At 43.4% G+C, this 13,847-nt stretch overlaps 1 protein-coding gene across 1 annotated transcript in view; it reads left to right on the top strand.

Moving 5' to 3' along the window:
* Positions 1–13,847, top strand: part of CPXM2 (carboxypeptidase X, M14 family member 2) — a 117,845-nt gene that overhangs the window by 35,041 nt on the left and 68,957 nt on the right. Inside the window, exon 4 of the mRNA XM_031461941.2 lies at positions 11,395–11,534. Within this exon, the coding sequence (XP_031317801.2) occupies positions 11,395–11,534 (140 nt within the window). The remainder of the gene's footprint in view (positions 1–11,394; positions 11,535–13,847) is intronic.

Here is a 13,847-nt window from a genome sequence, read left to right as displayed (position 1 = left end):
TTTCCATTGCACATAAACTAAGCAAGGGAGATACGGAGACAGCACTACACCTTGAGTGCCTTATCCCACCCCCCATTGGCTACAAAGCCTAGAGCAGATGACAGCAGCACTTGCCATTTCAAAGGGCTGGGTTTCAATCTCATTCTTCAGACTCAAAAGTCATGGTAAGTATAATCCTGACCTGTGATCCAAAGAAATGAAATTGTGAGGGTGTGGCTGGACCTCAGGATCTCACCGTGATTCTTGCCTAAAATCGGGAACATAAGAGAGTTGATGATCAGATCGGAGTTTTGAAGTCACAAGAAAAACAATAGGGCATTGACACCCACAGATGTCTTTGTGATGCCTGGTCACCGTCATTTGACTCTCTGTGGCCCAGGTCTCGTCTCACGGGTGTAGACCTCTTCCGTGGAGAGAAGTCTGGTTACAAAAAAGGCATCTGTCTGAGCCATTTCTCCGCACCACTGGATTGAAACACAGCTCCTCTTGCAAGTCATCCCATTAAAGGAATTCTACAGAGCACCTGGATGCTGGTATTAGAAACCACTCCCAGCGTTCTGATCATCTTTTTACGGGCAATAAGGTGTAAACTGTGAAGATGCCCTTGGCTTCAGATACACCCACAGGGAGTTGGTCATAGAACATTGAACCAAGTGCTATCCTGGTGTCAGAGTTCATGAGGATGGGCACGCCCCACACGTCTGTCTTTCTGTCCCCTTTGACTCTGAGGCACCCGGTGCCCTGACCTGCCCAAATGTGGAGACCACGTTTATCCTGGCGGGAAGTGTATGGGGACCACCCAGGGCGGCACTGTTTTCTCAGCCATCACCTGTCTGTTCAGTCCCACCATCCCAGTTCTCTGGGTGTCCGCCTCCAGCCTCTTTCTGACTACGTACAGCCTTGCTGTAACTCAGCAAGTCCTCACTGGGGCCTCGTGTACTAGGTGCTGCAGAGGCAAAATTAATCACAGTGGGTATAGTTTCCAAACCACGGAATGTCGTGCTTGTTCTGATAAAGGGATTTTTGTTCTGCATCTGGCTTCAAGAAACAGTCTGGGAGACAGTGTTTGGAAGCCAAGATGTTGGAATTTGGGTTATTTGGGTTTTTTATGGGAATAACAGGACTAAATATTTTAAGTCATGTCTTTTGGAAAATTGAAAATGAGCATTTGCCATAATGAGGTTAAGGTGCTGCTTATTCTCAGAAGCTTGCATCACAAACGCAAGTGCAGCAAGAAGAAGTTGGAGTGGAACAGGGTAACTCGGAGTAGAAAATGGGAGCCCCGAGAAGCAGAGACGCCCGGCCTGTGCATCACAGGGCGTTCCGGAACCACCGGCCTCCCCGGTGCAGAAGACTCTGTTCCCCTGGCTCTGTGAATGTTTCTTTCCTATTTTACTAATTTCATTAAATTACTGTTTCATTTCACCCTCAGTATGCTCAGAGGGAAACTGTTTTAGAGAAAAGGAATTAAAGTCAGAGGCTAACTGACCTGCCCTAACCCGACAGGTAGTCAGGGCAGAGCTGAGACCCACGTGGAAGGTTTCTGGCTGCTGGTAAAGCCTGTGCTCTTTTCTTCGCATTCCAGGGACCCACTAGAAGGTTCGGTGTGTTCACCAGCTTGTGGTCTCCCCTGGCGCCCACCTTCTGACTCATCTTTCTCACCATTGGCTTGAGTGGCCCCTCGTACCCTCAGGCCCCCATCCTAGCAGGGCCCAGAGAAGTTGGTGGGGTGTCAGCAGTCACCCCAGAGGGCCTCATGTCCATTCAGGTGGCACAACCAACTGTGCCTTCTCAAATGATGCCTCGTGGGGATGGGCCCTCTGGGCTGCCTGCCCAGCCGGACTGTCCCCTGGACACGTACCACTGGGAGTCGGGTGTGCGGGTCATCCTGAGCTAGGGCCTCAGTGCACACGACACATGCTGCCCGAGCAGAGACGACAGTGTCGGGGACAATGATGAAAGACAGGGAAAGGTGAGGAGGAGGGAAAGAGAGATCAGAGCAGATTCTTTCTTTGGTTTATTCATTTAATTAAAAACCCCACCACCTCCAGGGGACTTTATTGGTGCGAGGCAGGCCCTATCATAAGTCCTGGGGAGACGATGATGAGCTGGACCGGAAATGGGTCCTGATCTTTGAGCAGACATTTATGGGGGACTTCCTGTGTGCCGGGCCCTGTTCTAGGTACCGGGGCTGCCTTAGTGACCAAACAAAGAGCCTTGCCATCTGGAAGCTTACAATCTAGTGGGAAGGAGGCATACAAAGCAAGAAATGTAATAAAATATCACTTTTACGGTATGTTAGAAGGCGATAAGTGCTATGGAGAGAAGAAAAACAAACTTGAAGCTGGCGGTAGGGTCGGGAGGGCCAGCTCTGGGGAGGGGGGCTGGTTTTAGTTAAAGGTGATTCAGATAGGCTTCATTCAGGAGGTGATGTTTTGACCAGGTTGGCTTGAGGATCAGCAGAGGGTTAAGTGGCTGTGGGAGGAGCATCCAGGCAGTGGGAGTGGCCTGAGCAGAGGTCCTGCGGTGACAGCAGGCCCGAATTATCAGGTACCTGATAATACCGAGGAGCAGCGGAAGGCAGGTGTGGCCGAGCCCAGTGTGTCTTGAGGGGAGGAGATGCTGGCCCAGAGGTAACACTGGGGAGACTTTGGCTTTTATTCTTAGGTCAGCTGAGGGACCTGGAAAGGTTTGGGGCACTAGAATGACATACTCTGCTTTATAGGCGCAAAGAAGCCGCCTAGTCACTGGGTTGACGTAGGACGTCCAAGCCAGGGGCCTGGGAGGCGGTGCCTTCAGCATCCCAGACCAGAGAGGGTGCTGGCTCCGGCCAAGACAGGGCTGTGGAGGTGAGGAGAAGCGGGTGAACTTGGGATGTTTCGAAAGTAGAACTTTCTGATGAGGAGGTGGATGAGGTTTGGACGAGGGGCGTGAGAGATAAACAGAGGAGTCAAGGATGCCACTGATGGTTTTCGTCCCATGACTTTGATAACCTCATGGGGAAATGAAGTTATTTTTGAAAAGCTCACCGGGGAATGCACAAGTATAAGCTATAACGAATACGCAGAAGGAGAGGACCAGGTGCATCAGATTCCTGGGGCTTCCATAGCAAAGCACCACGAACTGGGCAGCTTGAAACAACAGGAGTTTATTCTCTCCTGATTCTGGAGGCTTGAAGTCTGAAACTGAAGTGTGTGTAGGTCTGCGTTCCCTCTGAAGCCTCTAGGAAAGGCTTGCCTTTTCCAGCTTCTGGTCCCCAGGCATCCCATGCTGTTCCGTGGCTTGTAGTTGCATCCCTCTGTCTCCATGGTCACCGGGAGTCTCCCTACATGCCCCTCCGTCATCTTCCCGCTCGGTGTGTCTGTCTCTGTATCCAAATTTCCCCTTCTTATAAGGACACCAGTCATCAGGTTCTTTAGGGCTGTCTTCTAAAATGAAGATACACCTTTAAAAATTTCGGAGGAAACACGCAGTTAAAATAAAGTAAACTGGTCGATATGTAAAGATAAAGCAAAAGCAAAAGAAGCAATAAAAGCAGACTAAGTTGGTGATTCGTTAAAACAAAGAACATCTGTCAATGAGCTAAAAACTTAGAAAACTTAGATGTAGCATAAAGTGAATTCAATCACAGGTTCACAGGTGTGTCTAACATCCCTAAGACGAAGTGGGTCAAGCTTGTACCCGCAGTGGCTTCCCTTGACGGAGTGCTTACTGTGGGCCAGGCGCTACACGGTACTTCCCGTGTGGCTTGTCAAACATCCCATCAGTGGATACTGTTTCTACCCATTTTACAGACAGGCTGACCTAACTGGGGGGTATGTAGACAATGAGCTGTGGAACCTGGGCTTGAACGTAGCCTGGATGGGGCTGCAAAAGTGGTTCCATGCTGGGCTGCCTCCCTGGATCCTGGGAGCACACCCTGTGTCTTTAGGTACATCACTGATAGGTGAATCAGTAATTGTTTATTTTGAGAATTAAGCTACATATTCCACAGACACACAATAATAGTGACCCAAGTGCTTCCCAGATGTTAGCTGAATTGAATTAGAATGTTGATATGAAAGACTTTTACTGTCTATTTCAATTAATGCATTTCTTTCCCAATCTTTTTATTTTTTTAAAAAAAATTAATACATGGTTTAAGGTGTACTTACTAGATTTCCTACATAATTTTTAAAATTTCAAACTCTAGATGTTTATTGGTTTCCTTGGCCAGTGCAAGGAAATGTTTAAAAATCGGTTTGGGGTTTTAAAAACGGCTTTAAAAACGAGTATTTGTTTTTAACCGACTTTGCTCATGATTAAGGTCTGAGCTGACAGGGCGCTCTGCTAATTTGCAGAAGGATCAGTTGATTTGCACCCAGGCCACTTTATGGCTTTATCACGTTTATCACAGAGGTTTACCGAAGGTAGATTTTGAGACCACATTATGGCCTTTTATGGGAGATTAGTTACTTAACTATTAATCAGATGAACATCTAACATTTTTAGGTAACCCCTCCCTCCAAGGGAGGTAACTTATTGGTAACTGTAAAGTTTCAGCCTCTGCTTCTAAGATTTTTTTTCCCTCAGAAATATTTAAAAATAACTCTTACTTTATTCTCTTTCTGTCCGAATAGCCCTGTGCTATGTTTGCAAAGTGGTAACTGTGTCAGTTACCCTGGAATTGCTAAATAGTTACATTCACTTGAATATAACTTTTTAATTTGTTTCCAGATGTTTCTGTGTAGAGGCAGCCCATGATCATGAAATGTGCAGATCCGTGATTTTACAACAGCAGAGGTTTTAAGATTCCCAGTTTTCTATATATGCTGTCAAGCAAAGCACTTTGCCTAATGCCTAGCACGTAGTAGGCTCTCTATAGACACCTGGAAAATTAAAGAATAATAAAGTAGGCTTTATATCAGTTACCCTCTATATCTGGGCATCCCCTGTCCCTTTTTAAAATTAAAATTAAAATTGATTTGAATCAGTTTTACAAGCAAATGGTTAAAGAAATCAAAGTATTAAGGGATTGTAACAAATAAACAATAGAATGGTCATTGCCAGGGGCTGACGGGGAGGGAAATGAGGAGATGTAGGTTAAAGGGTGTAAATTTTCAGTTATAAGAAGAAAAAGTTCAAAGGATCTAATATACAGCATGGTCATTATAGTTAATAATACAATATTGTATAATACTTAAAAGTTGTTGAGAGTTAAATCTTAAGCATTCTCACCACACAAACAAAAAATGAGTTAATACTTAAGGTGATGGATGTATTAATCGTCTTGATCTTCGTAATCATTTCATAACGTGTATGCATAGCAAATCATCACATTGTCCACTTAAATAGGTACAACGGTATCTGTCAGTTATTCCTCAACAAAGTTGGAAAAAACAAAAACAAAAACAAAAACAGAGCAATGGTCCCTGTCAAGGTGTTCCACACCCCATCCCACCCCTGGATACCGTGAAATGATGTGAATGGGGCAACTACTTCCAAGTTTTTTTTTGTTTCTTTGGGCATTTAAATCTTAACTTTTAAATAATATGCATATATATATGTTTATAAATTTTCAACTTTATCTTTTGAAGATAAGAATTTAAGCTCAATTTTTTATTACCACTTTATCTCTCTTTAATCTTCTCAATATGATTGTATCTCAAATTTTGGGTAAATCTACATTGGAGGTTTTTACTATTATGACTGTAAATATTGCTTACTACTGAGCAAGAATTATCATCATTTTGAACCAAGAAATAATTCCTTTTATATGATTTCTTGACAACTTTTTGTTTTCCTGAAACTGCTCATGTTTTTGGAAACAATCTCCCATACCCTGCAATAGTCTGGGTCTGTAAAACACCCTCTGTGTAACTTTCTATAAGGTCAGATCTGTACAATGGTTTTTAGTCTCCCCTTTTTTTTATATGTTTCTCTAGACATCCTTTCAAGAGCCCTTTGACCTGCTGAATGGGGTGCTTTCTACATCTTCCACAGCATGACTGTCTTGGGACTTGCTTTTCCATCATTCTGAGAATCCTGTGTTGGAACCCTTGGTTGCTGGATCTGACATCATCCTCTTTTTGGTGTTCTGCCTCATTTTTTGTGGGGCACATCCTGTAGTAGCTTCATGGCAATGGTACCTGAGAAATTTTTTGAGGATCTGTGAAACTGAAAACTGTCTTTATTTTGCCATCACATTGATCGGTAGTCTGGGTGAGTGTAAAATGCTAGGATGGAGAATCTTTTCCTACAGAATTTTGCAGTCATTATCTCCCCGTTCTTCAGCTTCAGAAGTTGCTGTTGAGAATTCCTCTCTTCTTACTCTTTTTTCTTTTCTTTTCTTTTTTTTTTTTTTAAGTTGAGTTATGTTTTATTTGGTAGGAGGAATGGAGCCGAGATGACAGCCTCTCAGATCACTCTAAGGGATTACTCTTTTTTTCTTTGTTATTATTTGTTTCTTCTTTGGAAGCTTTTAGGATCTTCTCTTTATTTCTGATGTTTTGAAATTCACCATAGTGTCTCTCGGTGTAGATCTTATTTTATTCATTGTATTGTATTCTTAGTTCTTCAGAGACTTAAGCCTTAGAGATCTGGGACATTATCACATAGCATTTTTTGTAATTACTTTCCCCCCAAAAATCTCTGATTTCTCCCTCTGCCCTTCTTATTTTTCTCTTATTGTCTATTGTTATTGGAATTTTCACATTCCAAGAGCTCTTTCTCATGCACGACCTTTTCTTTTCTAAGAATATCCTATTCTTGTTTCATGCAAGTAAGATCTTCTCTCTCAAGGGATATTAATTGTAGTTTCTTTGAGGTTTTCTCCTGTTCTCCATTATAGTTTTAGTTTATTTTTTGTTTGTCCTGGCTGCATTGTATTCCAAAATTGCATGGAGGAAGGGAGGTGGGTCATCTGCTGATACCCACTGAACTCCCTGTTTTTACTTACTGTATCACACCTGCCCTCCTCTGTGTTTGGGGTCCCCAAGTCCAGAGCATCTCTGGTTTTTTTTTTTTTTTAATATATTTTTACTGAAGTACAGTCAGTTTACAATGTTGTGTCAATTTCTGGTGTACAGCACAATGCTTCAGTCATGTAGGAACATACATACATTTGTTCTCAATTCTTCTTCACCGTATGTTACCACAAGATATTGAATACGGTTCCCTGTGTTATAAACTTGTTGTTTATCTATTTTATATGTATTAGTTAGTATCCACAAATCTCAAACTCCCAATTTATCCCTTCCCACCCACTTCCTGCCTGCCCCCCCCATAACCATAAGTTTGTGTTCTATGTCTGTGAGTCTGCTTCTGTTTTGTAAATAAGTTTGTTTGTCTTTCTTTAATTTAGATTCCACACATAAGTGATATCATATGGTATTTTTCTTTTTTTGTCTGACTTACTTCACTTAGTATGACAATCTCCAGGTTCATCCATGTTGGTGCAAATGGCATTTTATTATTTTTTACGGCTGAGTAGTATTTCATTATATAAATGTACCACAACTTCTTTATCCAATCATCTTTCGATGGACGTTCAGGTTGTATCCATGTCTTGGCTGTTGTAAATAGTGCTGCTATGAACATTGGGATGCATGTGTCTTTTTGAATTTTTTTAAGAGAAAAAATTCAGGTCTTCTGCAGAGTGAGGATGGGGACATGAGAATCTAGATTTGTTAATACACAGTTTGAATCAATGCCCCGTTTTCAGCCCTGCCTCACTCTCACCTTCCAGGATGCCCGAGAATCTGGTTTCTGTGCTTTCTTGGGTTCTTTGTGGCTTCTCCTTGGTGTGTTCGTCCTAAGTCAGCACTTCCTTCTCTTGCTGAGTCATTCAATATTCCTCCATCTAATTTCTGCCTTCATATGTAGTAATTTGGGCATGACAAATGTCTCCTAGTCTTATCAGAGATCAGGGGTTGTATTTCTTTATCTTATTTTCTTTGTTTGGTGGAGTTTTTGAGAAAATAACATAAACAAACCAACATATTTACTCCATCATTTTGAAACAGAAAAATCCTATTTGATTGATCTTAAATGGGTAGTGTCAGGTTTTCTGTTTGTTATAGAATTAATAATTCCCACGTTTATCTTACATGAAATGTAGTCTGTTAGATTCATTGGTGGGGACTTTTAAAGGTAAAGAAATGATGCCTGTAACAATTGCCTTGAGAAAATAACGTTAATTCTTAATATATTTGGTGCTGTAGTACAAATAATCATTCCATGTGAGTGGGGTTTTCAAAACTAGACTAAGGAATCAAGCCTTTTATTTCAACAACTTCTGATTGAAATTCCTCCAAAATTTATGAAGTATTTCTCTGCATTATTAGACAGAAAAGGATATATGTTTCTTGGTTTCTCAGACATTTTACTAATATCATTTTTGGCACCCTGGTATAATTTGGTGACATCTCTAGGGCTGGCGTCTCCTCTTTTATTGAATTCTCCTGGACGCTTGCTTTATAAATTCGTAATTGATTTTGCAGAGGTGGATGTCATTTCCCAAAGAGTCAGCTTCAGCTCTTCAATCCCCTGACACCTTATTACATTTAATTGTCTGTCTAGTATGCTCAGAAAGAACTGAGATTGGAGCAGAAGCTAAATATCCAGGCTGGCAAAACCAGGAACTGTAGAATTCAATTTACAGATCCCAGTTTGTAGACTTGGGTCAAATGGCATGAGACCACCTGCTCTAAGCTTCCGTGATCCCACAGGGGTAAACATCCTGGGCTGCGTGGCAGCTCTTTCTTGTCCGCTTAGCCCATGAGCCGGCTTTTGTAACCTCGGCACGATCGGCATTTTGGGCTGGACAACTCCTTGTGACGGGGGCTGTCCTGTGCATTGTAGAATGTTCAGCAGCATCTCTGGCCTCTGCCTGTTAGTTGCCAGTTGCACACACCTCCCTGAGTTGTGACAGCCCCAAACCCTTCCAAACATTGTCAGATATCCCCTGGGGAGGGAGGGGGTGCAGTATGGATTCCTGTTGAGAACTTTAGACAGTGGGCCTCCTCGTTTTTTAGATTTTATAACTCTATTCTGGATATTTGGGGTGGTAGAAAATGTGACATCAATTAACTGGAATAGTATTGCAATTCCCTAGCATTTTGTAAAATGTGAATTAATTCGAAAACACCCATATTTCCGTGATGTACGAAATATTCATTGTTTCAGATGTACTGATAACTAACATGTGTTGAGTATTCAATTCTTTTTGAGCCCATGCGAACTAAGTGCCAGGCCTTGTTGAAAGCAGAAATGATCACTGCGCCCACTTTGAACAGTGAGGAAACAGAGGCACAGAGCATGTGAGCAAACTGCCTGAGTTTATACAGGATGGGGGTTTTAGAGCTGAAATTCATACCCAGATGGGACCTGGGAGCACAAGCTCTTAATCTGCGCACTGTGCAGTGGGTGATCTGGAGATGCCAAGACCAAGACACGAGACCACAGAAGGGCCTCAGTCCGTCTGCCTGTCCTGAGCTCTGGGAAGGCAGGGCGGCCCGTGGTGTCTACCTTTGTATTCCTATTGCCTGGGCCATTACTTGACATTTGTCAGAGGCAAGGTGAAGGTTAATTTCGGTAAATGAATGGAACTATTCTAAGCACCAGTCTCATGGGCGACTTATGAGAAAAGAGGAAACACAACAAAAACGCAGCATGTGTTATGGTTTCTTGAAAGAAGATGAACTGTGATGTTGTAGGTCATTACTGTGCTGCAGGTCTCCTCCCTTGCGGGGGATAAGTGCCTCAGGTGAAGGAAGGGAGCAGTGGTGTAATGATACCCTTTAGGCTGGGATGGTGAGCTCCCTGCTGACTGGCCTTGTTGGGAAATGAGAGGTTATATTTAAGAGTTGCCATCACTTTAACAAAACGCACTGAAGCACAGGTAAGGACCAGTAACACACACTTGCAGAATTTAGCCTTTCTTTGATGGCTCTAGAAGGCGGAACCTTGCAGCACTTCTAGGTCCTTATTACAGACACCTCGTGCACCACCAGACATGGAGGTGCTGGTTAATCGAGAGCTTGGGTTTCTGGAGAATGTTGACTGACAGCTTTTTTATTCACCTGTGTTTGAAACGGTAGTGCTTGCAGAAGACCATATGAGTTAGCATTCTGACATTTGCTTTCAAAGCTCTTTCAAGATTGTTTCTGGAGTGGACTGGGAATGCATACCCTGTGTTGGTCTTGATGCGAGCCTTCTGTTAGCTGGTGCAGTGGTGGGTGAGTTCTGCTTAGTGGGACCCTGAACCCAGCTGTTCTTTTCCTATAGCTGGGCTCTGAGTTTCTCATCACTGTTGGCCATTCAAAGTAAAGCTGTCGCAGAATTTAAGCTGAAAATACTCAGAGCTAGGGAAGATGGGCTGGCCTATCATTTTTTTAAATTAATCTTTTATTATTTTATTAATTTATTTTTAATCAGTCTTTTTTTTTGGGGGGGGTAATTAGGTTTTTATTTAATTTATTTTAATGGAGGTACTGGGGACTGAATCCAGGATCCCATGCATGCTAAGCATGTGCTCTACCACTGAGCTACACCCACTCCGCCGGCCTGTTATTTTTATTTCTTGAATATCGTTTAGACTTTTTCTCATCTGATGACGTACTTGTAAAATAGCCTTGGGGAAAACGGGATGAATGCAGAAAGGGTCTTAGTAAATTAGGAAGTTTCTCTGCTCACCTTTTGTTTCCTAAGATCAGGGAATTGTCTCTTCAGATGGTGATAATATAGGGAAAATTCCAGAGCAGAAACTTCAGCTCCCTTGTCAATTCAGATCAAGAGAATCTTTGGTAGCAATGGCAGCTGATATGCAAACCCATGAAATGACTTAAATGCTAATGAATAAATTTTTAGTAGAAAAACGCAACCTTCAACACCCAGTTAAAATATCGCCTCTGCCTTGGGGCTTTCTGTCCGTGCTCTCCCCCGGCCGAAGCTCTGTGCTCTGCCTGAACGCTCCCCGAGCAGTTTGCTCCTATTCCTGAAATAACACGTGCCCTGTTGTGTTCTATTTTCATGTCTTTCTTCCTGCCTGGATCTTGAGGTTCCAGGAGGGAACGACTCACCTTGTACTCCCAGCACCTGGCGTGTGTAGGCTGGTACGGAGGAGACGGTCTGTGTCTGTTGGATGAATGAGTAGTCGGAGAACTCATTAAATCTCATCTTTCACACGGGGCAAGAGGAGGACACATCATATTGGAACATTTCCAACTTGTTAATAATAAGCAACTCCTTTCTATGACTTAGAATCAGGAATTCAGGGCACACTGATTTTTTTCTTTATCTCCTTCCTCATTCTCTTCTATCCCCTCCATCCCCCTCCCTCAAAGTCTCATAAAAATTTTGTCTTAATTTTCTATTCTGGGTCTTTCTGAAGAACACTTCTCTCTTTCTTTTCAGGCGGGTATTAATGAAAATGATTTTTATGACGGGGCCTGGTGCGCAGGGAGGAATGACCTCCGTCAGTGGATTGAAGTGGACGCCAGACGTCTGACCAGATTCACTGGTGTCATCACTCAAGGGAGGAACTCACTCTGGCTGTAAGTGTGGCTGAACCTGGGCTTCCTAGACTCTGGGCCTTGGGTCTAAAGTCCCAGGGTTTAGACAGAGTCAGGGAAGTTGCAGAGAGGCATCTGGTGATGGGCAGTGGAAGGGAAGAAGGTGCAGTGAGGATGGGAGCCTCGGTTTGCCGCAGACGTGCCAGGAAGGCACATGTTTTGGAATAACACCTTCCCCTGGTGCAGGAACAGGGAGAGGGGGCCACAGGTTATGCTCAGTAGACGAAGGTGCTATCAAAACAATGCGGTTTAGGCCGGGAGCTGCCATCTTGGATCTGGGGCGAGTTCTTGGTGCCCTGACTGGTGGACTGAACACGGCTCAAGGTAGGAGCTCTGTACAAGCAGTGAGCGACAGGTAACAGGCTCCAGCCACTGTCCTGGCCTAGAAGGTATGAATCTTTCTACAGACTATGGGAGGAAAGATGACGTCTAAGCAGGTTCCCAAGTAATGACCTACTAGAGGAGTGGTAGAATTGAAGGGGAAGCCAGTGTGGGCCTGAGAGTGAGATGGAAACATGTTTTTCAGATTTGAGCTTGAAGCAGGACTGAGTCAGTCACCATTGTAATCTCAAGAGAGATGGACTGTAGCCCCTTAGAACTTTCCATCTCATTGTACGTACACACAATGGAATATTATTCAGCCTTAAAGAGGAAGGAAATTCTGAGACATGCTACAACCTGGATGAGCTCTGAGGACAGTATGTTGAGTGCAATAAACCAGACACAAAAGGACAAGCACTGTAGGATCCACTTACATGAGGTTCCAAGAATAGCCAAACTCATAGAGACAGAGCAGAACGGGGGCTTCCAGGGTCTAGGGGAGGGAGCATGGGGTGTTTTTGTTCAGTGGATGTGGAGTTTAGTTTGGAATGGTGAAAGTGTCTGGAGACGGATGGAGATGATGGTTGTACAATAGTGTGAATGCACTTGATGCCCCAGAGTTGTGCACTTACCAATGATGAAAATGATGTATTTTATGTTATGTACATTTTAGTACAATAAGCAAGAAATGTATATGCAAACAAAACAAAACCTTTCCACCTCAGCCCAGGGCCGGTGGTGGAGACAGAGGCAGGGCTGCCTCTGCGGGGTGGTCCTGTGGCTCGAGTCCTGTGAACAGCAAACATGCAGAGGCGGGGCCGAGGCAAGGACTGGGACGGGCTGCAGGACCTTGGTTTTCTAAATTTAGACGAGAAATTTTCAGTTCCACTAACGTCTGTCTACCCTGAGAAGCCAAGAGCACCGATGCCCTGCATTTAGACATTGGGAAACTGACCACGGATCTGGTCAGCTAAGCATCCTCCTGCCCCCCACCCCTCCCCCACCCCGCCCCGTCTACACTGCACTTGCAAATCCCATGTCTTGGTCCCATTCAGGTTTTACTAATTACCTGTTGACACCCAAGTAAAACTGTCTGTAATGTGTCGATGAGATTAATTTTAACTCCTGGAAATCAGTAAGTAAACTGGGATACGAAAAGAGAACCTGGCACCTGTGCTCACATTTAACTGCCTGTCGTTGTGACCATAAAGGGGACTTTCTTACAAAACGACAGTTGTCAGGGAATGACTCATCATCTGTTTTCCTCGGGACCTTTTTTTTTTATTGTGAAGACAACACTGTAACGTCTAACGACGTTTAAAAACATTACCCAGGAACCCGCTGTCCTTAGGCAGACATAATTTTTCTGTGTATCGGTAATCATAGTACATACGCCATTGTTATTTTTAACGTGAAGACGTATCCGTAACATTTTTCATGCTGTTACTCAGACTTCTTAATGATCATTTTTAATAGCCTGTAATTTACTCAGCCATGCCTCTATCACCATCTCCTGTTTCTACGATCACACCTCATTTGGTAGGAAAGCATTTACCTTCTTTTTTTCTTCCTTTGAATTATTTCCCTCAAATACATTTCCAGAGCTGGGATAACGTGTGCACACTGACGTCGTTTGGTTATGTGTTTGTGCTGCTTTGTGTGTCACATCTTGTTCACTTTACTTTTCAGTAGCACTTATGGATGTGTTCCTAGAGGCTGAGTTTTGCTCTGTGGTCTGCAGTTTTGCTTCAGTCAGAACCTTATTACCATAACAATTGTTTTTGCTGTTTAGATTCTGAAAGGCGAGAACTTTAGAAGGAAAAAAGTTGAATTGCTCAAGAGAATAGAAACTTGGAAAGAAAGACCGAGCTGAGATTGTCCATGGCATGAGAGCAGGAATTTCACCTTAATGCTTGCATATTAACCTCTGTAATCAGTATCATTAGGGATTCAGCAGTTGGATTATTACTGGAT

This window comes from Camelus dromedarius, chromosome 8, assembly GCF_036321535.1.
Source record: "Camelus dromedarius isolate mCamDro1 chromosome 8, mCamDro1.pat, whole genome shotgun sequence".
Lineage (NCBI taxonomy): Eukaryota > Metazoa > Chordata > Mammalia > Artiodactyla > Camelidae > Camelus > Camelus dromedarius.
Note: the sequence above shows the minus strand (reverse complement) of the source record. Positions and strands in the feature narration are given on the sequence as shown.